The sequence below is a fragment of the Polypterus senegalus genome, chromosome 8 (assembly GCF_016835505.1).
Source record: "Polypterus senegalus isolate Bchr_013 chromosome 8, ASM1683550v1, whole genome shotgun sequence".
Classification (NCBI taxonomy): Eukaryota; Metazoa; Chordata; class Cladistia; order Polypteriformes; family Polypteridae; genus Polypterus; species Polypterus senegalus.
Genome location: NC_053161.1, coordinates 96,222,689 through 96,248,323, shown reverse-complemented (window position 1 = coordinate 96,248,323; position 25,635 = coordinate 96,222,689). Strand labels below are relative to the sequence as shown.

The following is a 25,635-nucleotide window of genomic DNA, read 5'->3' as shown; positions in this document are numbered from 1 at the left end:
ACAGCTTTAGGGACCAGAATACAGTTCCTGACTGAGTCATTGTCTGTATGTAGTTTCTACATTTTCTGAATGCCTTATGTGTGGGTTTTCTCTCTGCTCTCGGGTTTCGTCACGCATCCCAAAAAAGTGAAAGTAGGTTATTAGCAAATATAGAATGAACCAGGTTTACTGAATGAGGATATGAGTGCTTGAACACCTTGTGATGGATTAGCGCATCTGCCAGGGTTGATTTCTGTCCCATGCTCAGTTTGCTGGGATGGCCTTTCAGATCAACAATAATCTGTAATGGACAAGGTGAATTCACAAAATTGATGGATAAATAAATAAGTGAATAAGGCTACAAATGGGGAAAAATGAATCTCTGGAGACCCAAGGCTTATCGACTTTCCCTCTTGCAAGCATCAAGAATGTGACATGATGGTTGTGAGACAGAGGCAAAGATTACCAGGGAAACCATAAATATGAGCTTCATTGATCCACTAGTCAGACATTCTAAGAATTTGAAGTCTTCCTGAAACACCAAGATCTGCATTTGTGGCTGGAAGTAACATGTTTAGGCATGCAGGCAGACTATTCACTGCAGGAAAAGGAATCAGAAAAAATGTGAACATCAGACTGAATGCTTTCTTTTAAATGCAAATCTTCTCTCCATGTAATTTTGTAGCCTACTGCATTAGAAGCATTATAACGGTAGGAGATGATCAGAGGCTGCAGCTACATATACACATTAAGTTTCCTTTCTTACCTGAAAACTGAGACCAATGGGGCCTTCATGATGGTGCTGCTAGACTCTTTTGGGACTGATAATGAAATAAGTATAAATATAATAGGTGAGTGACACCACTTTTTGAGGGTAATTCTAAAAACTTGCTAAGAGCAAATCCTTTGGAACAAACACAAAAAACACATTAGCTGCAGAGCCTGAAAAGATAGAAAATTCAATTCCTCTCATGAAAAAGCAGGTAATCAGACAATAGTTACTAAAATGAGTGATACAGTATGCCTGCTTTATCGTAAAGACTTTGTGTTTCTCATTCTTTCACTATGTATTCTGACATATGAAGAACAATTTAACATGCAGTAAAGCAGATAGCCTCTTATTGATGACAGGCTGGATGAGATAAAGAGCTCCTCTTACTTCAGAATGTGTGAGGTCCTCTCTCTGTGGCATCCTGCCAAGTTTTCAACACTTCTGTCCTTGTCTTCTTAAACAATATGATAGACTGGAAATTTAACAGAAGAAATATGAAAAGGTAGCAACTCCTCTCTTTGACTGTATTTCTGAAAATAATCTAGGATAAACATTCAGTATTTAAAGAGTGTTCCCAAAAATGGCAATGGCATTGGAGAGTATGAGCATCCCATTAAGTTGAAACATATGTTTGATGTAATTTAAAACAAGACAATATGGGCCCTTATGTGAACTTTATTCCAATAATCAAACAATATACAAACATTAAATGATTTCACCAAACCCCTAATGAAATACTCACCATACCACTCTGATTAAACCCAATGACTGCATCTATCCACACTTTCCAATCCAGTCACCCAACTGCAGATTCTGCTAATGTATGCCTATGGTGATGGACACACTTCTTATCTTGTAATCCTAGTCTCATCCTTACTTTGGTATTAAGCACATTTGTTAAATTTTCCGGTGCTTTTCACAGTTGTAACAGCTAGGCTCACTGGACTTCAATTAATTTTACTCCCATGCACTTGCAGGCAAAGTTGGAACATATAACCCCTTTGTAATGTCCTCGGCAGGAGTTTGATACCATCACATTGAGGGGGAAAGACAAAAATGGACTTCCATAATGATTTGCATACAACCAAAGAGAATCTTACACAAAACTAAATAGAGACTATAAAAACTATTTCAAAACTTGAGTACAATGTCTGCAGAGAGGGTGACCTGACTGGGCTTTATCTGTCTATGAGTGGGCCCACCCTCAATAACGTGAAGAATGGAAATTAGATGCAATGCCTGCCATATTATAGGCATGTCTACAACAGGAATAGAGAGCATTTTTTCATTATATACCTTTTTGGACGAGAAGAAAGAATAATAGGGGAGGAGCAGTTTGGCTTTATACCAGGAAGAGGAACAACTGATTAAGTCTTTGGACTAAGACAGTTAATACAGAAGGGTTGAATATGATGTTTACTTTTTTGGAGACGTCTTATGATAGTGTGCCATGTCAAGAGGTTTAGAGGCGCATGTGAGAGAAAGGAGTACTAGAGAAGTATGGGAGGATTGTCCAGGATATGTATGAAGGAGTGAGGATTCAGGTTAAAAGCAGTGTTGGGGTAACAGACAATATCCTAGTTAGAGTAGGTCTTCATTAGGGATCTTCTAAAAGTCCTTACCTATTTGATTTAGTTATGGATGTGTTCAGTCATAAGAATAAGAAACCAATTCCCCTGGTGCATGCCTTTTTTCTGATGACATTGTGTTGTGTTTCACACAGAAGAATTAAGGCCAAGGTTAAAGGTTAACATTTTTAAGACAGTGGTAAGATCAGCAATGATGTATGGATCTGAGACTTGAGCAGTAAAGAAAGCTGTAAGAGACAGTCGGTAGTTTATTCCGGCCAGGATGACCCAGTAATGGAAGAATGGGGAAAGGCAGCTTATCAAGAAAACTGCCTCCCCCAAGACGATAGATGGCAGCTTCCCTGGACTGCAGCAGTGCCCCAGATGCCCACACGGCACTATGAGACTTGGAGTTCGACAGCACAGCCGTGCTGGGTACTATGGGTGCCACCAGGGGAGGCTGTGGGAACTTGGTAGGAGAACAAATTCTCACCCAGCCAGGAAGTACTAATGGACTATGACAACAGAAACTCCTGATTAAAACCTGAATTCTCCAGCTGACCTGTAAGTGCTGGCACGCCATGTGGCAGGAAGAATATAAGCATTTCTGGGTCAAGGACTATATAAAGGACTGGTGCAAACCAAGCAAGCAAGTCGGAGTTGGGTGGAGTGTGATGGAGCTTGCTGGGAGGTGTGGAGGAGAAGAAGAGTATTGAATTATTGTGTTTATTAATTGTGTTTGTTGTGGTAGAGGTGCTTTGGAACACGGGAAAGAAGAAATAATTAAAAGAATATTTCTTGGTGCTTTTAACTTGTGTCCAGAGTATCTGTCTGTTGGGTTTAAGGGGCAACAGTGACCCCTAATGTCCACAAAGCAAAGGAGAAGAAGTTAGATGTGGCAGAAATGACAATGTTAAGGTGGATGTGTGGAGTTACAAAAAAAGACAGAATAAGAAACAAGACAATCAGAGGTACACAAATGTGGGAGAGATATCTAAGCAAGTACAGGACAGTAGGTTAAGGTGGTATGGACATGTAAGTGACAATGAATATGTGGGCAAAATAGTGATCGAAATAGAAGTACACAGGAAGAGAAAGTGAGGGATGCTAAAGTAGTGGTAGATGGATAAAATAAAAGAAAATGTAAAGCAAAAAGGTCTGATTGGAGAGGAGGTGCAGGACCAAAGTGTATGGAGGAGTTTGATCAGGCAGATTGACCTGACATAAACGTGGGAAGAGATGAAGAGGAAGAAGAAGAAAAAGAATATTCTAGGAAATATTTAAACACAGAAGACTTAAAATGAACAAATGAACTTAACATTTTTTCTTTATGGCTTATGATCATATCTCAGTAGTAGAAACACCTTTTTTTAGAAAAGTGTGCAATAAAAAATATAAACTGCCTTGACTTGCAGAAGGTGTAGCATAGGAAAAAGAGCTGCTTTTGAGACTAAAATTATCCCCATGAGTGTACTTTATTTTTGAAAACATGCAGCACTAAGTATAACCAAAGTAACAGTTTTAAATCACTGATTGTGGTGTATTATTTTTAAATGTATTATTTAGGTAAAATATAAAATAAAGAAAATACAAAACAAAGCTTATTTGAAGAAAATGAAAGCAAAAAAAAACAAGGCTTTCATACTTTTACATGGAAAATTATTTTTCTTATTATGTATTGTGATAATAACTGAGACCAGACATCATGAAAAAGGTTTGGGGCAGCCACGCATATAATCTCCCTGGCTGCAAAAAAGGCTGTAGAGTAGAACAGAGTTGTTCATTCAACTAACTCTAAGATAGAACTGACTCATTGATATTAAGATGGCGGCTTTAAAGGCACGTATGGGAAGGGACACCATCGCAGGGATTAGAACCGGAAGTGACATCATCGAAGGCCCCGGAACTGGATGTCACATCTTCTGTACTGGAAGTGACGTCATCGAAGGAGCCAGAACCTGGCAGGATTTCTCAGGAAAGGTCTGCAATGAACTGAGAAAGACAGTCAGTGCACTCCGCCTCCCCGAGTCGGGTATGGTATTACTGTTACTTAAGCCCTTTAGTTGCATCCTACTCACACGTGTGTCACAGTATGTTGCAATATAATTTAAAAATAAAATTCCATGATTAAATTAAATGATGAAAGTTATTGGCATTATTTCAAAAGTTTAAGATCTAAATTGTTTAAAATTGTTAATTTATACTCGAAATAGTGTATGTCCTCAAAAGCTTTATTCACTGGCCATATAATCTCTGATATTAAAGTAAGGGTTTGAACCAGTCTAATTAAGGTAAAACAAACCTATGGCTAAGAACTTAATGCATTGTTTAAATGGTTCAGTGAAAACTGAATTAGAAAGCATAAATGGAAAGGGCTGGACTTTAAACTGAGTGTAAATTTCCTCTACTGGAAATTAAATCATACACTACACAGTTTATTCATACCACTGTAAGTATATTTTAGATTGGCCTGTTTTAACTATTCGTTCATAAAGTGTAAATTCTACTGATCTTATTTATTTTTATTACATTTAAATTAACTTCAAATTACTCTCTTGCCAAGAAAGATATTTTTGTTGATGAAGAGATAAACTGCTATTAATGTGACATCATTGACACAGAATATCCTCTAGTGAATTCTGGTTTAATTTCAATACTGTATATGCTTTTGATTTATTAAAATAATTACGAACCAGAGAGATTACTACGTGCTCTCCACTGAATACTTTTGGTGACAAGGTGTCACAATCCAGGCATCGAAGCTACATCTTTCCAGTATGTCTCACCATTTTCATGGGGATTGTATTCAGGGGGTTTTGTGTGTCATCACTACATCCATTCTAAAATTTATTTGATTCAATTCAGTCATCTTTTCTAGGTGCAAAGAAAGAACAAATACTCCTGTATACCTCCATACTTACTCACACAAGGTCAATTTAATGTTGACAATATACATAATTTACATTTTTCTGGGATGTAACAGCAAAAAACAGAGTGCCCATAAAAAAGCCCACAGAGAGAGAACATGCAAACTCCATGCAGACTGTCTATGAAGTTGTAAGCTTTGAGACAACAGTAACAATAGCCATTGCACTAGAGTGCCATCCACATTTGAGTTCTTGTGTGTGTTTTCTTTTACTGTCATTTTAAATACATTTTATGGATCCCAAAAAAACTTAATATCTTGTAGACTTCCTGAGGTGCAGTTTTTATACTATTTTAAAAATGCAGATTGAAAATTTACATAAAGTATGCAACCCTATTTTTCTTTCTGGCTTATGCCTTATTAAAACTAATATGAACTTTCATTTGGTTTAATATTTTTCAGTTTCATTCCTTCCCACAATTTTGGCTGCAAGCATAATATAACAAATGAAATGCATTCCAGACATTATTCAATAGTGGCTACTGTTTTGCCTCCAGTGCTGTTTTATTTTTTTATAAGTCCCTTTTGTTTTATTTCTCTCACAGTACAATTATATGTCATTAAATTTAATGAAAGTGATACTTTAACATCTTATTGGACTGTTGGGTTAAAAAAAAAAATAATAACAATAAACGTGACTTGAGTTGGGAAGCAGATAGAGATGAGGAGAGTGACTCCTGCGTCTTTTAAATATTCAATGAAGTGGAAGAAAACTTGTGGACATCCACTTGATGCTTTTATTATTGTGATAGGTTTTTACCATCCACTGCTTAAATCTGACATGAACTCAAACACCATGTAATTTTTTTCTTGTATTTTCTTATTTAGTTAATATTGACTTTGTAAAATTACATTATAGACATTAAGACTCAAATCAATCAAGTATAAAATAATTACTGCATCTGTTACATTTATATTTTGGAGTGCCATGTGATCGTAAAAACCTAATTAAAAAATCCTCAAAGATGTTGAAACATCAAAAAGGTTACCAGATGATTAGCTGTTGGTTTATTTTTGAAAAAAAAAATCTTGTTAGATTCTAAAAATAAGTACCATTCCACATTGAAAAAAATTGATATTTTTTATTTAATGTCAAAGTAAAATATTTAAACCTTCTTGAAGCACCCATTTTGGAGAATATAATATGTGTAACTGGAACATCAGTACTATTGTGATGAGAACAGGCCATTCAGCTCAACAAGCATCATCCATCCTATTCACCTAGATTGTTCAAAATAACATCAACTTGAGATCACCACCTTCTGAACATCAAGCATGACCAAGTGAGATTTTACTGTTGCCAGTGTTAAGTTATTAAGTTATGTAGTTATGGCTGATTATCATGCTCTGTAGGCAGTTTCGTAAGGGGCTGTGTTCATTTGTCTTATGGCAATCATATGGGGTAGCACCTGCTACGAGGGCTTGTGTGTTTGCTCTGTCAGCCATTGAAGTTTAAAAGAGGCAGATGGTTATGGGTGGGTTGTCAGCTTTTCAGAGCCTTCATTTATTCCTGACAATGCAAAACGTTTACACACTGTGCATTGAAAAGTATACACAACAGTACATAAGGAAATACCCTTTATACTGAAATTGTTTTTTTTGCTGTGTATATGCATACCATATATTTAATGCTGAGCATTTATTGAATAGACAATAACAGATATGCGTGTTTAAATTTACTTGGTTTTCCCGGTATTGGCAATTAAGAAGCAGTTATTAAATCCAGGGGATTGTGAATTTGTGTTATACTGTATGTATATTTTTAAAGCGGTTTCACAGTAGCAATATGTACTTTTAAGCATGCAAGCAGTGCCTTATAAGCTTTCCTCTGATTTCTTTGTGGAACTTGAAACTATCTATGTACCGTGTATTGTATTGTATTGACCCCCTTCTCTTTGACACCCACTGTACACCAAACCTACCTGGAATGGGGTCTCTCTTTGAACTGCCTTTCCCAAGCTTTCTTCCATTATTTTCCCCTACTATGTTTTTTTCTTTGGGAGTTTTTCCTTGTCTTCTTAGAGAGCTGTCAAGAGGCAGGGCCTGTTAAAGCCCTTTGCGGCAGTTCTTGTGTGATTTTGGGCTATACAAAAATAAATTGTATTGTATCTTCATGGCGTTCTTTGTTTCAGTTTCAGAAGGCAGTTTTGTTTATGCTTGTACCTCCAGCTTGTCTTTTCTTTTTCAATTACCTTGTGTTTTTGCGTCTTAGGTTTTTCATTATTACACTTATTATATTATGTGGGTATGTAGCATTTTGTTAAAAAATAATAGACTTGACATTCTGTTAGAAAAGTCACAAATTTCCCCCATTTTCATGACATAGATTTTTATAGACTTAATTAGAGTGGCATGGTGGCGCAGTGGTAGCACTGCTGCCTCACAGTTAGGAGACCTGGGTTCACTTCCCGGGTCCTCCCTGCGTGGAGTTTGCATGCTCTCCCCGTGTCTGTGTAGGTTTCCTCCGGGTACTCTGGTTTCCTCCCACAGTCCAAAGACATGCAGGTTAGGTGAATTGGTGATTCTAAATTGGCCCTGGTGTGTTTGTGTGTGTCCTGCAGTGGATTGGCACCCTGCCTGGGATTGGTTCCTGTGTTGGCTGGGATTGACCCTGTGTTTGGATTCAGTAGGTTGGAAAATGGATGGATAGATTTACTTAAGAATATAGAATTATTAAACTTGTAAAGATTTATTTTGTCAGTTATTTATTATGTTTAGTCACAACAAAAAAGCTTTTTTTTCCCTTAGGCAAAAATGGATATATAGCAGTTTTGTGAAAATCTTGTAATGTATTTTATATGTAGTAGTTACTCATTTCCAATGTGAAAATATGACATCAGCATATATCGGATGCAAAATATTTTGCAGAATTAATATAACAGCTAAAGAATTAAACAAATGTGCAGACTTTAAGAAAAAATAGTTCAAATTCAATCTATATACACTGAAGTTAAAAGTAATAATTTGAATGCTTTAAAATAAATAATTATAAGAAATAGATTAAAACTGTGAAGAGTATAATGCTTGGAAGATATGCAATAAAGTGATAATGTTTATTTTTTTTTCATCTGCAGAAAGAATGGCTCTGCTTAAATTGTCAGACACAACGAGCTCTATCTGGGCAGCTTGGAGGAGACATTGAGAAAATGCCACCAGCTTTGACACACAAAACTGATCCTGCACCTAAGACATTACCTAGCTCTCCAAAAAGTATGAAAATCATTCCAGAAGCAGCTGTTATTAAACCTGATCAAGAGCAGCAAAAACAAGGGCACGTGAGCCAAAAAGATGAGAAATCAAGAGAAAACACCAGAGAAAAGCCAAAGGAGTTAATAAGGGAAGCTTCCCTTCAAAAGATGCAAACTGAGACACCAAGCAAACCCCTGCAAGCAGAAATCAAGTTAGAGGAAAAAGGAAAATTATCCCGTATTGAATCCTTAGTATCCCAACCCCTGAAAGGAGGTCCTTTTCATCAGGTAGATGACAAAGTATTACCTCGAGTACACAAGGAAATTGAAAAGATTGCCTCACCTTCTCAAGTCATAAAAAAGGCAGAGGTTGATTCTTATGTCATTGACTCAAAAAGCACTACATTCACTCCTGTGAAGAAAGATACGGTGGAGACTCCATTAGAAAAGCCCCCGCAAAAGCCGATCCAAATGGAAACTGTCAAAGAAAAGAGTGTAAGTATTAAATTAGAAGCTGAGCTTCTTGGAAAATGTTACTGACAAATCATCTAGCTGCTCCAATGTTTACAACAGGTGCCACAGAATCAATAAAACTGTGCAAGATACAGCATGTTTCCAGTTTGAGGAATTTTTAGTCTTATTAAAATCACTTTACTTATTTAATTAAGAATTAGCCAAATGAACATGTATTCCTTTTAGTGTGCTCACAGCTTAATATAGACAGCATTTAATGTGCTTATTTTCAATTTACCAAAATAAAGCTGAAGATATTTTTGAAGTTTCAAATTTTATGTTAAAATTATAAATAGTGAAATTACTTTCTGATACACAAATATCTCTACACATATTGAGCTTTTGTGATCTTTGAAATTGATCTTTTCACTTATATTTTATACCATGGGTTAAATTAAAAATATCTCATTTTCAAAACGTGCTTATTCCAATGGAGGGTCCTAGAGAGCTTCAGCCTATAATGGCACCATTACGAACAAAGCAATTACCAGCCTTGGACGTCGTCTCAATACATTAAAAGCACACACCTAAACTCCATCATGGTGAGCTAATATAGAGTTAGCAAAATGGGTAGCAGAAGAAATCCACAAAGGAACCTAAAGAATGTGCCAGGCTTCAATATGAACCAAGTGTATATGTATGTATGTGTGCGTGTGTTCACTCTGATTAACTGGCGCTCTGTCCAGGTTTTCTTCCTGCCTTATGCCCAAATGATTGCTAGGATAGGCTCCAACTGTCCTGCAACCCTGCCCTGGATAAGCAGTTTAAGGGATGCATGGATTCATTGCATTTAATGTGTTTAAATAAACTAAGTTTATTCTTATATAGTGCTCTTGACTGGAGATTGAAGACAAACTCAAAATGCTTTCATGATTTACAAATAAATAAACAGAAATGGACACTTAACATTTCCATACAACATTAACACATGTAAGTAATACACTTATAGATAAACTTAATATAAAGTGTAACAGAAGTCATGTTAATAAATGTTTTGGCACAAAGTAAATTGGTCAATTTTGTAACACATGCCAGGAAAGCCCAAAGGCTCATTTAACAGCTTTCTTGTAGAAGGGGAGCCACAGCACATTGACATAAGCCAAGTTAAAGTCTGGCTGACTTCGATCAACTTCATAACTGTAGAATAGTATTTTTTAGGGTTTTAACCATACTGAGGTCTTGCTCTATGGCCAAAAGTAACAGCTTGATTGAGGTGGGAGAGGAACTGAAGGACAGCCTAGTTAAATAACTATATTGTCATTAATGTGTTGGCTGACATATGGTTGCCAAGGGAAGAATAGGCACATGCAAAGAGAAAGGCATTCATTTTGGAAATCAGATAAAGTTTCCATAGGCCATTGTTTAAGAAGAGAAGCATGTGGAATGTTTTTAAGAAAAATCTTTCAGGAACACTTTATTATTTTTCTAGTATTATAACTTGTTATTGCTTTTGTTTACTGTATTATGATTATTTTGATGTCATTTTGTGTATATGTTTTTTTACAGGCACTACTGTTTTCTGTTGCTTGTCAAACACATGATGCACATACCATTTGAACTATGAAATCATGGTGTCCATGATATTCAAGATGAACACGTTAAAGAGCATTTGAAATTTGAAGTAAAACAAACTTTTTAGGAAACGATTATGGCATTTGGTTTAATTTTGCTTTAGCCGTGGAAAATACAATTTGTCCTATTTGAAAACAACATAACTATAATAGGGCGGCACGGTGGCACAGTGGTAGCTCTGCTGTCTCACAGAAAGGCGACCTGGGTTCATTTCCTGGGTCCTCCCTGCATGGATTTTGCATGTTCTCCCCGTGTCTGCGTGGGTTTCCTCCAGGTGCTCCAGTTTCCTCCCACAGTCCAAAGACATGCAGGTTAGGTGCATGTCCTAAATTGTGTGGGTGTGTGTGTGTGCGTGTGCCCTGTGGTGGGCTGGCACCCTGCCTGGGGATTTGTTCCTGTCTTGCGCCCTGTGTTGGCTGGGATTGGCTCCAGCAGACCCCCTGTGACCCCCGTGTTAGGATATGGCAGATTGGATAATGACTAACTGAATGACATAACCATAATGATAAAATTTCCCAGGTAAACAGACAGTCTGTGTACCATGGTGAAGAGTAGATAGCCTTATATTAATTATGAATGCTTAGTCTTTTAAATATACTGTAGATCAGGATTTAATATGCTTACTGAAAGATGGAAATATGACCTACTAGTCTTGACATAATATTAATATTCCTTTGTTATTTATCATTTGATTGACATGTTTCATAATAAAAGCACTTGAGATATTGATATTCAATTCCATTGGTCAATGGAACATGTTTCTGAAATCAGAAGCAGTTAGAGAATGCTGTTTAATGACATTAGCCCTATTGGTTAATAATTTATTGACTTTACCTTTATATGCAAGGTACAATAAACAGACTGTTTAGGAAAATAATTCCTATTTACCTTTGTATTTTTGTAAAGTTTATTATTCCCACTAGATCAGTATATTACTAAGGAAACATGAAATGTGCTTTATAATGCAGCAATTACATTTGATACCATTTTACCAGGCTCTTAACAGTGTTAAGCACAAATGTAGTCCTACTGTTCTGACAAATGAAAATTGTGTTTTGGATGATAGAATCAGTTTACAGCATTGTTTACCTTACTTACAGGAAAAGGAAGATGACAAATCTGAGATTCTTGGTTCCTCACAGCAGAAAAGCCCTCAAGGACTGAGTGACACAGGCTATTCATCAGATGGTATTTCAAGCTCACTTGGTGAAATTCCAAATATTGCAGCAAGTGATGAGAAGGAGTTGCTAAAGGAGCCTTCAAAAGAGGAAACACAATCACAAGAGAGTAGTCCTTCGAGTCCATCAGATTTGGCAAAACTAGAAAGCACTGTACTTTCAATATTAGAAGCTCAGACAACTACTGTTGAAAAAAAAGGAGAATTTAGAGACTCATATGATGGTTACAGAGAAGAAGATGGAAAACGGACTAGAACTAGAATATTACCTGTTACACCTGAATCATACAGCTCTGATGAAGAAGATCTTGAATATATACAAGAGAAAGATAAAGGGGCTGTGGAAACTACCATGCTTCCTAAAAAAGAAAGACGAAAATTAACTGAATCTAAAGATTCCTCAAGGCAACATCAGTATGATTCTATTGAAGACAGCAGTGAGAGTGAACACTCACCACTTCCACAAAGAAAACGAAAGGTTAGTGTTGGTTCATCCAGTAGTGATGAATTTAAACAAGAGGACAGTCAGGGATCTGGTGATGAGGAGGATTTTATTCGAAAACAGATCATAGAAATGAGTGCAGATGAGGATGCATCTGATGAGGAAGAATACTTTCAAACTCAGATCAAAGTGGTCAGTGGAGAACAGAAGAAATCTCAGGAGGAAAGAAAAAGCAAAGTAAAATCTGCATCTGGGAAAAGCAAACGACTAAGCAAGAAAAGCAGCACAAGCCAAGATGATGAAGCTGGCCGAAGACATTCTTGGCATGATCATGATGAGGAAGAATACGATGAAAGTCCTGAATCCAAATTCAGGGAAACCAAAAGCCAGGAAGGTGAAGAATTGTCTGTCTCAAGTGTTGGAGGTCTTCGAAGATTTAAGACTATTGAATTAAACAGCACTACGTCGGCTACATATAAAGAAACTTCAGAGCAACCAGGGACTAAGTTATACTACGAAGAGCCAGAAATTGAAATGGAAAGTTTAACTGACTCTCCTGAAGACAGATCAAGAGGGGAAGGTTCTTCCAGCCTGCATGCTTCTAGCTTTACACCTGGCACATCTCCCACATCTGTGTCTTCCCTTGATGAGGACAGTGACAGTAGCCCAAGTCACAAAAAAATAAGCGAAGAAAGTAAGCAGCAACGAAAGGCCAGGCACCGAGCACATGGACAAGTACTTCCAACTATTGAAGATTCTTCTGAGGAAGAAGAACTCAGAGAAGAGGAAGAACTTCTTAAAGAACAAGAAAAACAACGGGAAATAGAACAGCAACAGAGGAAAAGCTCCAGCAAAAAATCAAAGAAAGATAAGGATGAACTAAGAGCACAAAGAAGACGAGAACATCCAAAGACTCCTCCAAGTAATCTGTCACCAATTGAGGATGCTTCACCTACAGAGGAGCTGCGTCAGGCAGCTGAGATGGAGGAGCTTCACAGGTCCTCATGTTCTGAGTATTCTCCAAGTATTGAATCAGAACCAGAAGGATTTGAAATAAATCCAGAGAAAATACTTGCAGTTCAGAAAGTTTATGAGTTGCCAAAATTAGTTTCCCTGTACTCTCCTACTGAAGACAATCAAGAGCCTGCATCTCCAAAATCACTAAAAAGTGCAGATGAAGTTTATGAAGAAATCATGCAGAAAGCCAAATTACTTCAAAATCAGCCAGAAACAGATGAGTCAAATGAAAAAGAGCCTTTATATGGAGGAATGTTAATTGAGGACTATATCTATGAGTCTTTAGTTGAAGACACCTACCAAGAAACAACTATGACTACAGATAATGGATTTTTGTTATCACATCAAGATGTAAATAAAGAGTTTGTTCAACAACCAGAAAGGAAATTAAGATCACCAGATGAGGTTTATGAAGACTTGATGAGAAAAGCAAATTACATAGCAAAAGATGATTATTATTATCCAGACACTCCCAAAACTGTATTATTAGAAGAGAATGTGGATTTAATTCCTTATGCTACTGACCTGAAGCATACACCTATATCTTCTGCAGATGTAGAAATTCTTATTAAAGATGAAAAAACCTTGTTAGATGCTGATGCTGCCTATGAAGAGCTTATGAAACGTCAAAGAACAGTTTTAACTCCAGGGACCAGTCCAACTCAGTCTGTACCTTCTTCATGTGAACCCCAGCAGAAAGCAGTGTCAACTGTAATACATATAAAAGAAGCAGAGAATACCTCTGTAACCCTTTTTTCAGCAAAAGAAGAAGATATAGAGACTCAACCATCAGTTCAATTGAGTAGCCCAATGTATCCCATTCCAGATGTAACAATTACACAGCACTTTACAGCAGAGGAAGATATAGAAGACCAGTATATTAGTGAATATTTAAGTGAGTCTCAGGAAATTTCTGATGCTGAATTTTCAGACAAGACAGATGATATAACAGAAGATTTTGTCAAACAGCCCTCTACCACCATGGAGAGTTCTACCACGTCATGGACAACAATGGAATCCTCCTCTGTTGTGTTTGATACTATACAGTCTGAGGTTGAGCATACACCTGTACCCATTAGGGAAATTAAACAGCCACCAGCTCCAACATCTTCTTTCCAGAATGCAACAGATGTCATCCCTATCACGGTGCCAACAGTTGTAGTTACCACCTCTTCACACACAGATTCAGTTATAGTTGATATACCAATGAAATCTGAAGTTAACAACATATTAGAATTAGTTGCAGCGAAGACAATAGTCACTACTTCAGATTCAATAGCTACAGTAACCCCAGTCTCCACTGTACCGTGTGAGTCAGCTGTTGTTTCTAATATAAAAATTTTGAGCTGCACCACACCTTCAACAGTTTCATCCAGCAATGGTCACATTGCCATCTTTGTTCCTGGGTCAGATTATGCTGCACCAATTACTCCTGTACCAGTAAAGAAGCAAGATATATACAAATCTCAAAAAGATGAAAAATTGAAAGATTTGCATGACAACAAAAAAACCTCAACAGAACCTTACTCAACAAATGTTGCCTCATCACAGTATATTTATGAAAGTTCTAGTAAAGCTTCAGTCACCTCATCATCTTCTGTGATCCCACCTACAGCAGTTGCAAGTACACTGCCTTTCTCCACAGTTCCTCAGTATACTTCCTCAATAAGCACTTCTGTCTGTAAAGCTGTGACCACATCAACTTCATCCCCAGCACCATCAATTACTTCTAAAGTGTTTTCATTCTTTAGGAGCTCCTCTCAGGACTCTGCTGAATTACCACCCCCTCCACCTCCTCCACCACCTCCTCCTCCCCCACCACCACCACTGCCCCCACCTCTTTTACCAAAGCCAACAGTTTACCCTAAGAAAAAAGTTGCTATGAGTGTTACAACAGCAGCTTCCACATCAGTATCAGTAACTCATTCTACAACAGACGTACATCCTGTAACTTCTGTGATTAGAAGCGTACCAACAGCATCAGCAAAGTGCACAGTACCCTCTGCAATAAAAACACCAGTACCTCCACCTGTTCCACCCAAACCAACTTCTATCCCAGCAGGCTTGATGTTTAGTCATAGAACAACAGAAGTTGTTAAACCTCCTATTGCTCCTAAACCTGTAATGAGCCAGCCTACTTCTTCTTACCAGAAGATAGATGATACACTGCCAAAATTGTATACTACTCCTAGCACAACATCAATGACTTTGAATTTAACAACACGAACAGAATGCAAGATGACATCTCCCACATCTCCCATGTCTCCCTACTCAAACAAGTCTTCTCCCAGATACACAAACTCTCTTCATGAAACCTATGTAGTTATTACTTTACCTTCTGAACCTGGAACTCCAACTGATTTGGTAACAACACAAGCCCCATCCATTCTTCCTTTAGGCTCTCCATCAAAACAACAACACCAACCAGCCACAATATCTGAGCTCATTACTCCTTATACAAAATCACTTGAAGACCTTCATGGAAAGGGTCCAGAGAAATATGTTTCAGGATTGAGTCATATTTATTCTTCTGTTTCATCAACTCAGCCTAATCTAATTGCACAAGTAGTGACTACAGAGGTCCAAAGAATGATGGTGTCTCTTGTTCATGAAAGGATATCATCTACCATTGCTCCTGATGTGCCAGTTACAATCTCTTTGGATGCAGCTAAACAACAACCAAAAAGCACAGAAAATGGAAAAATCTGCAGTGTTGGTGATATAATGGATCTTAGGACTTTGACAAAATTAGATGTGGAAATGCCTGATAAAGGAATGGATTTATCTACCAGTCTTACAGATATGCAACGCCTGTCCTCAAGTGATGGTAGCAGTCGACAGATAAGTGCTGTTCAGCCATCTGTTGTTAATCTGAGCACAGCATCAACACCAGTGTCAACTTTAGCTGTTGTGACAGAAAGCATAACTATTGTAACATGTACCGCTACTATAACATATAGTACTGCAGGTGATAAACCTCTGGATTTAGGTAACGCAATGTCAGTACCACTACAGCTTACAACATCTAAACCATTTGAGCCTGTCCATCAGATAACTTACAAAACCGTATCTAGTCAGATAACAGCTGCCAATAATGTAGAATCCCCCATAAATCTGTCATTTGGTGCAACTTCACAGGCATCTGTAAAGCCTATTACAGTTGCTCCAGTAAGTGTAATAAATGATATTATTGATGCCTCCACAAATCTGGACCCACTTCAAAATGGAGCAGTGGATCTTAGCACTACAAAACCACTTCGCACCATGGTAGCTGTTGATGAATCTTCTTCATCTGTCGTTACCACAGTGATAGAAGATGATGAAAAACCAGTTGATTTGACTGCTGGGAGAAGAACAGTTTGCTGTGATGTTGTTTATAAATTTCCTTTTGGACGTACCTGTACCCAACAACCTGTGACAACATTGCCAGAAGATCGTTTTGGCTATAGAGATGATCACTATCAATATGATCGTGCTGGACCTTATAGTACACGAGGTATTGGTAGCATGAAACCTTCAATGTCAGATACTAATCTAGCAGAGGCTGGTTTATTTTTTTATAAAAGCAAACATAGCTTTGACTATCGCAGTGATGTGACTGATGGTGCAGTAGACCTTACATCGGCAAGAGTATCAACAGGTCAGTATGAGACAGCAACAAATCTTTCACTGAAATACAATTACCATGAGTTACCTCAGCTTATACATGGCTGATTTAATTTTTCTTTTCTCCGTTTTGAATCAGTTTATGTTCTGTTTTCCCATTTTCCATCATTTGTTGGTATGCATTTTTTTATACATTTTTTTCCTAATGCAGACAGTGCATGTTTATGCCTGCATGCTGCTTCACATTGTTTCGCTTCACGTCCTGCTAATTTATCCACAATGAAGATTTTGCATGCTTCTTGTCTTTTTTTGTTTTTGCTTTAAAATCATCTGGATGGCATGGCTTTGAAAAAAACTCATGGACAGAACTGAGCTATAATTATGATGCTGTTATTTTCAGGTGAAGTAATGGATTATTCAAGCAAGAGCTCAGGCTCATATCCAGAAACGAGGCAGGTGATTTCAAGAACTGGAGCAAGTGTTCCTCAGTATTCCCAAGCAAGAATCACTCCAGCAATAGGAACACAATTTGGTGTAAGCAGTGTACTAAGGTCATCCAATGGTGTTGTATACTCCTCTGTGGCAGCTCCAGTTCCAACTACATTTGCCATCACAACTCAGCCTGGGTCAATCTTTAGCACGACATACAAAGATATATCAGGACAACACACAATTGATACCCTGCCGTCTTTGTCAACACAACAAAGCCAAACAGCTGCCAGGTCGTATGGTTTCTTAACAAGTACAACTGCTGAGCAAGAAAGAGTTGCTTCCACTGAAACAAGTTTGCAAAACGGTGCAACCACAGAACAGTTGAAAGTAGGGCAGTCTGACCTGATTCCAACAACAGCCTCAATTTCTGAATCATATGCTGATGCCTCTCTAGAGGCTATTGCATCTTCCCTAGAAGCTTTGACCTCACCTCTTGCATCTAGTTCGGATGACAGCAAGCAACAACAATTCCAAATGGAGCGGGAACTCCTTGAGCTTGAAAAATTGAAACAGCTACGCTTAGCTGAAGAATTAGAGTGGGAGAGACAAGAGATTCAAAGATTCAGGGAACAAGAGAAACTCATTGTACAAAAAGAATTGGAAGAGCTTCAAACAATGAAGCATCAACTGCTCTATCAACAGGAAGAGGAGCGGCAAGCACAATTAATGATGCAGCAAGAAACATTTGCCCAACAACAATTACAACTTGAGCAGATCCAGCAACTGCAGCACCAGTTGCAGCAGCAACTGGAAGAACAAAAGATACGCCAGATTTATCAGTATGGGTATGACCCTTCTGGAAGTGTGTCACCACAAGCAAGTTCAGAACCGTTATTGCTAGATGCACAATACACAGTGACAGAAAATGGTCAGTATTGGCCCGTCCATGATGAAACATCTACTACAGCTGCAGTTTCTGGGATTGACCTTTCACAAAGTGCAACATGGTATACTGTTCCTTCAGAAGGAATTGCTCAGTTTATCACTAGTCTACCCAGCTCCATGTCAGATATGACTCAGAAGGAAAATGATGTCCAAAGTCACTATGCTGAACATGATACAGAGCAAGTGGATGATGGAAGAACATTTAAAAAAATTGTAGATAGTGGTGTCCAAACTGATGAAGAAGATGTAGTAGATAGGACTTATACAGGAAGACGAAGAAGAACTAAGAAAAGTGTAGACAGCAGTGTGCAAACAGATGATGAGGACCAAGATGAGTGGGCGCTACCTCCAAGGTCACGAAGAAAGTCACGAGTAAACAAATATGGCGAAGGTATAAGTGAAATAGATAAAAGTAAGCAGCTGTCTAAAGTTTCTAGCATTGCTGTCCAAACTGTTTCAGAAATGTCAGTTCAAACTGAGCCTGTTGGAACTATAAGGACACCCTCAGCTCGAGCAAGAGTAGACTCCAAGGTGGAAATAATAAAACATATTTCTGCACCAGAGAAGACTTACAAAGGTGGGAGTTTGAGCTGTCAAACAGAAACAAGCACAGATAAACAAAAAGGACAGTATTCTCCACAAAAGGACAAGAAACGCCCAACTCCTTTAGAAATAGGTTATACAACCCATTTGAAAGCAGATTCCTCGCTGCATGTTGCACCATCCCCACCTAAATCCCCTAAAGTCTTGTACTCACCCATATCTCCTGTTTCCCCAAGCAAATCTTTAGAATTTGTTCCGTATGAAAAATCCATCAGTGATGAGGTTAGTCCACAGAAAATTCTTACCACTGAATCATCTAAAGCACCTCCCCCAAGCCCAAGAACAATGAAGATGATGCAGCGTTCAATGTCTGATCCGAAACCACTGAGTCCCACTGCTGAAGAAACCAACAGAGCTCATTTTCAGTATTCTGATGGCTATTCGGTAAGACTGCATTATGTTTATTGTCTTTGTTTTTGTATTTTATGAATGAGGCATTGCAGCAAAACTGGTACCTGAAAAAATTATATTCACAACATGAAGTTTAGCTTATCATTTTAGCAGTTGATTGAGCAAGTGATCTTCTCAAAATATCATGTATGTTAATAGTAAAGTGTCTAAGAGCATTATGGTATAGAATCAATAATCTGAATCTAAATAACTAGGTTCATTATTTTTAACTAGGGTTTTTATGCTAAAATATAAAATAACAAGGGGATTTAACGTTTTCCTAGTTATTTATAGAATAACACTTACTCTGAATCAAAGTATCAAACAGCTCATATTGTGAGCATGCAGTTCTAAAATTTTAAGGCTTTAAGCTTTTCCATAAAGTACTTATTCCATGGCTGTAATGATCTACCAACTACTAAACAAATTCAGTTATGTTTTTGTCAGAGACCATGTCATCTTATTGCATATTCTGAAAGTAAAATCTACATTTTCTTGATCTTATTTTTAGTACTTTTTTATTTGGTCTAGATAGTAGCTTAGTTAATATCACAGAAAACAAAGGCCAGCTGATTTCCTTTCTTAAAAAAAAAATAGAAAATAACATCCATAAATTCGATTTTCCTCTTGTTCATTTAACATCTTTAAAATCATAATTCTTAAGAGACTCTTCACTGAGGCCAGACTCATGGTAGCTGCTTCTGCCAAAAGGCATTTTCATACTAATTTAGGCATAAATTGTTGCTTGACTGTAGCGTAATCCCACTACTTGGTTTGTTTGTTGGCATATGTTACTTAATATAGCATGCTATATCTTAAAAACAATGATTATGATTTATGTAGCAACTAGAAAAGAGAAAAAAGATTTTAAAAAATCACTGTTTTTCTAGCATCATATTCCTTGACTGTTCACTCCCATCCACAGCACTAAACTTTCAGTAATGTGCAGGTCTCCACACCATTAACTTAAAAGTTCACATTTACAGAGGAGAGCTACAAGATTCTTCATGATTACTAGATTCTTCAAACTCTTTTGTTGTTATATTCATGTATAGTTTTGGAGATTAAGACTTTAGATGTTATAATAAATCAATGGATAAAATGCTCCTATTATTATTTATTTTTGAAAATACATTTACCATGGGGGGGAGGGGGAGGTGGCATATTGGTACTGTGGCTGCATCGCACTAAGGAAACCCTGGTTTGTGTCCTGGGTCCTCACTGCATGGAATTTGCATGTTCTTCCCATGTCTGCATGGGTTTCCCCAGATGCTCCAATTTCCTTCCATGTTACGTGAATTGTCAATGCCAAATTGACCCTAGCGTGTGTTTGGTGTGTGGATATGTGCGTGTGTGTACCGGTGCCCTGTCCAGGGTTTGTTCCTGCCTCGCAACTTGTGCTAGCTGCTCCCACAACCCTGGTCTGTATTAGGCGGTTTGAAATGTAGCATGGGGTTTACCTTTGCTATTCATTTAGAATTGACATTCCTGTTTCTAGACATTTCTATTTATTTATGTTTGGCATGTTATAAACTCTTGGTCATTTACATTTAAGCATGATTTAATTTGCTATTGCAATAATGTATCATTTGCTGAATTCTGCCAACTATTTTTTGAGCCTCTTTTGCCAGCTGCACTGCAGAAGGAAGCTAGTGCCCATCTTAGCTAGATCACTCTCTGTTTCTGAATTTGTGGTCTATTGAATGCCTATACTTTTTAGACCCATCCAGTTTTATACTCATCACTGCTTAGTATCCTATTGAAATATTCTTAAACGCCACTTACGTTGCCACAGTACGCTTGTCAGTCAGCTTGCAGCACCCGTTCAGAAGCATATAACTCATCAAAGAAGTCCTTGAGGCGAGCAGCAAATGCCTGGGAATCTGACTCCTTGCATTGGTAGATGAAAAGAATCTTCTATTGTAGCAAACAAATACTTTGAGAGTAATTATGCTGACTCACTTTCCTGATTTGAGGTCAGAACAATCTGAAATTAATAAAAGGTACACTCTCTGCATGGCATTGTTTTCAGAAATTATGATGAAATTGGATACATGCACAACAGAATTGCAACACATACAGTGCAATAAAATGAAACTCTATTACCATAAAGAAAGGCAACTTTGGAAAAATATATTAACTGAGGGTTTTCCTAAAGGCTCAAAAAAGAATTAAACATTTAGTTTTTCTTGTCGAAAGTATGGCTGAGATGGTTGCCTACGTTAAATTGCACCAGCTTAAAAAATGGAAAGGTAACTTTCTTTAATTTTAAATGTTCAGTTAATATATAGGTATGGGTGTGAACATTGTTAATAAGCTGCTTATTGATAACTCTCCATCTCCAAATTCCATGAGCACTTTCCTGACTAATTCTTTCATTTTTTTATCTTCTGTAGTAATTTATAGCTCAGGAAATAACTCTTTTGTTTTGTCTATGCCATCAATCTTAGCTTCAGATTGGTTTTATATTTATTTCTCAAGCAAAGTTCCCACATATCTAGATGTTGTCTGATCAAAAAAGCTTTCTTAACAATCTATCATCCTTACTTGCAATCCCATTCCAGCAGATGGAGAATAAACACATTATTTTATTCTCTGAACCTAAACAGGACACGTAATTTTTGATCCCGTTCTACCATCGAATCATAATTAGACTTTCTACATTACATTTTTAAACCCAGATCTATTTTGGATATAAAAAAATCTGTTACTTCTCAAAAAACAGATAAATAATCTTTAGTATTGGGCCAAAATTCAGAAAGTGTATTTTTTTAGCTTTTATACTAAGTGATATTTTTGTTTATTTGTTTGGTGGTATCTATTGGTGTGTAATAAAAGCTTCTATTTCAGAAAGACAAATTAATGCAGTAGGTAACCAAGAAAATTCCTAAGATAAGACCATATAAAAACAAATATTTTAGTGTGTTTTACTGACAGAAGAAAACAGTAAAAACATTTCAGTAATATAATATTAAACCACCAGTAACGGCGCACTGCATGATAATGTGCAGTGAATACACTTGACTTGAACATCCCTAGTTTTCCTCCTCTTTCTCTGTATGTTTAGCATTCGTTTGCTCAGAGGTTGATGTGCTTGCTGCTTCCTGAGCAGCTCTTCTTTTCTCCACCCTAGTGGCTCGCTTCTTCTCTTCTCTCGTCGGCATGTTTTCGTGTTAAAACTGATTAAGTTAGTGTTTGTGTTGCAATTACTTAGTACGTTTTCCTTAATTTTTCACTTAAGCTGGCACTTAAGTCTTCAATCTGCTTCAAGAATGATTTAAGATATGAAGAGGTAGGGGAAGTGATGAAGGTGGTAGGGAAGAGAATGGCACCCGTATGCATGCGCCACATAGCCGCCCTGCTGCCCACTATCGAGAGTTGATTCTACAATAAAATAAAATAAAAATAAAAAGAGGAATAACCTTGGAGGTCAATCATAACCCTGAAAATGGATAGTAGACATTATTTAGTATATGTGTACCAAATTTAAGGACAATAGGTCAAACGGTTTGAAAACTACAGGTGATTTAAAACTCTGGACAGACAAGCCACAGTAGTGTATTATATATAAAGATATGAGTCAATCCATTGACAATACAAAAATTGCTTCCAGCAATATTCTTATACTATCAAATTGTATATTCTAACAACTAGAGTGTTATATACTAAATATTATGCAATCTCACACTAGCAAATTCTACTCATTGCAAGAATGACTGAAGCTGGAAACTTTTAATGTAGGGCATTAGCAAATGTATTTTCTACAGATATTGCAAAATGTGTTGGTTTGTTAGACCTTTTCTGTCCTTTTGATATGACTTTCTGTGTCACTTCAGGCTTGTCATGGGTAGATGTTTGCATGGCACTTACAAGTACTGCAGCTTAAGGTGTGAGAGAAATGTGCTGTTGTCTTTGTATGAGAGGAGATATTAATGCTTTTTCAAGCTCCTCCGATTTCTCTTTCTTGTCTTCCAGTCAGAGTTTAGCTCCCTTGCCATCACAAAGCAGTTTTAGGTGGACACATCAATAATATTATAGAATATGATGTGAGGCTGCATGCATCTGTGACTTTGTCAAGAATTGTCTACACCTCTTTTCCTGGTATTGTAGTCTGTTAAATGTTTGTCATATCAATGATAATATTTTCAATGGTTGGTGGAAAGAATGGCTTCGAAAGTTGGAACAATGTCGGATGCAAGGGACATAGCCAATATTGTAGGCCCCAGAAACTATCTGTGTGACACTTTCTGCTGCCATCCTGCCTGCTCTCTCCTGTGGTGTTCTGGACCAAATAACAGTGCTATTTTTTTACATAAATGGTTCTTTTGCTTACCTGATCCTTTTTTTTGACACTGTTTTTACCCTCAGCAAAGGATCAGTGATTAGCCATTTTCCTATAGGTTGTCTTCCAGTTCTGCTGTTTCTTCATCCTTATTGTTTTCTGGCTTTTACTTGATATCGTCATAAGGTAATATGTCAGTGACATGTTGTGCAGAAACCTCATCACCATTGCTGCAGCAAATTGGTGGGCAAGAGTATTGGGAGTACAGGCAAGCATGGTTCATCTGCTGTGAATTTTGTGAACTGGAAGCTGATGAGATTGGTATTGTTTTGTCTGGGTGTGGTTCACATGTGATATTCTTAGTGTGAGTCTGACCAATTATGCACACTGCTTAGCATGCAAGAAGTCTGTTAGTAAAGTTAGCACTCGCGACAGTTTGAAGCCCTTTTTCTTCTCCCTTGACTTGTTTGTTTTGGTTGATATTGAATTATTGAATTGTTCACAAAACAAATTCAAAACTATTTATTCTGTAGTGATTTCTCTTAAATCATTATAATACATGGTAGTGTGGTCTTGTATTAGATATTTTCTTGAAACAGACACTTCCTTAAATAGAAACTGCTTTTTCACTGTTTTTGCATTTAGACATGTATGGCACACCTTTCCTGCTTCAAGTTTTCTACATAACTATAATTTTATGGTTAATCTAATCAAGACCAGACTATAATTTGCATTGAACAGAAAATTTGCACAAAACATGTACCAGCTATACAAAAATAAGAAATTTGATAACATTTACATTTCTGTATATTTCTGGGTGATTTTAGGAAAGGTTTTAGGATGAAAAGATTATATTTATAGTGCATTTACTACTGTTAAAATTCAAAATGGGTCAAATTTAGTCAGTCTGTAATGGTAATGTAATGGTGTGTAAATGAGAGGGAGGTCAGTGAAATGGTGAGGATGCAAGGAGTACAGTTAGTGAAGGTGGATGAGTTTAAATACTTAGGATCAACAGTACAGAGTAATGGGGATTGTGGAAGAAAGGTGAAAAAGAGAGTGCAGGCAGGGTGGAATGGGTGGAGAAGAGTGTCAGAAGTAATTTGTGACAGACGGATATCAGCAACAGTGAAAGGGAAGGTCTACAGCACGGTAGTGAGACCAGCTATGTTATATGGTTTGGAGACGGTGGCACTGACCAGAAAGCAGGTGACAGAGCTGGAGGTAGAAGAGTTAAAGATGTTAAGACTTGCATTGGGTGTGACGAGGATGGATAGGATTAGAAATGAGTACATTAGAGGGTCAGCTTAAGTTGGACGTTTGGGAGACAAAGTCAGAGAGGCGAGATTGCGCTGGTTTGGACATGTACAGAGGAGAGATGCTGAGTATATTGGGAGAAGGATGCTAAGGATAGAGCTGCCAGGCAAGAGAAAAAGAGGAAGGCCTAAGAGAAGATTTATGGATGTGGCGAGAGGGGGCATGTAGGTGATGGGTGTAACAGAAGAAGATGCAGAGAACAGAAAGATATGGAAGAAGTTGATCCGCTGTGGTTACCCCTAATGTGAGCAGCTGAAAGAAGAAGAAGAAGAAGTCTGTAATGGTATCTATATGACTAAATTAATTGTTAGACATAAACACTGGCTGTGGGAAATATATGAGAATTTTCACTGTCATTTGCATCATATTTTAATTCTGTAAAATTTTAAACATTGCTAAATTTGAACTCTGTGTGTTTGCAAAGTCACACCCCTGCAGTGTATAAAAATATGAAGTTACAGTTTCATATGTTAGCGCTCAGTTAAATGCACTCTTGTTGTAATAAACATAATTTCAGATCTGTCTATCACAACATTACACATTTCTATTTCTCTAGGGTTCTATTTCTTTGGGGTTAAGCCCAGCAAGCTCTTGGCACCCGTGACGAGTCATTTGGTGTTATTTGGTACCATTTTTTCATCAAGGCTTAATCACATATGAACACCAATAACACAAAGCAAATTAATAATTGGTATTTAAATTACCATGCCAAATGATTTTCTCTAGAACGTTCTTGGAATCTTCTTGAATTTGTCCCCGCCTCTCAGAAGTGGTAGCTTTGTGTTTGAGTGCCCTTATTACTGTGGAAGAGTTGAAGGAACTTCTGAGCTCCATGAATAAACAAAACTCCGCAGAGCTCCTATCTACCATCTTGAACTAGCTTTCCCTTCTACTTTATCAAATGTT

General features: G+C 37.4%; 2 protein-coding genes across 6 annotated transcripts in view; both read left to right on the top strand.

Moving 5' to 3' along the window:
- The window catches only part of LOC120534575 (protein piccolo-like), a 199,934-nt gene extending 185,005 nt beyond the window's left edge, over positions 1-14,929 (top strand). Inside the window, exons 5-7 of the mRNA XM_039762169.1 lie at positions 8,320-8,928; positions 11,619-14,774; positions 14,906-14,929. Of these exons, the coding sequence (XP_039618103.1) occupies positions 8,320-8,928; positions 11,619-14,774; positions 14,906-14,929 (3,789 nt within the window). The remainder of the gene's footprint in view (positions 1-8,319; positions 8,929-11,618; positions 14,775-14,905) is intronic.
- A 59-nt stretch (positions 14,930-14,988) lies between these two features.
- Positions 14,989-25,635, top strand: part of LOC120534140 (protein piccolo-like) — a 215,814-nt gene continuing 205,167 nt past the window's right edge. For all 5 annotated transcript variants that reach the window (XM_039761466.1, XM_039761467.1, XM_039761468.1 and 2 more), the window contains exons 1-2: positions 14,989-16,794; positions 17,161-19,124. In XM_039761466.1, the coding sequence (XP_039617400.1) occupies positions 15,036-16,794; positions 17,161-19,124 (3,723 nt within the window). In that variant the 5' untranslated portion in view covers positions 14,989-15,035. The remainder of the gene's footprint in view (positions 16,795-17,160; positions 19,125-25,635) is intronic.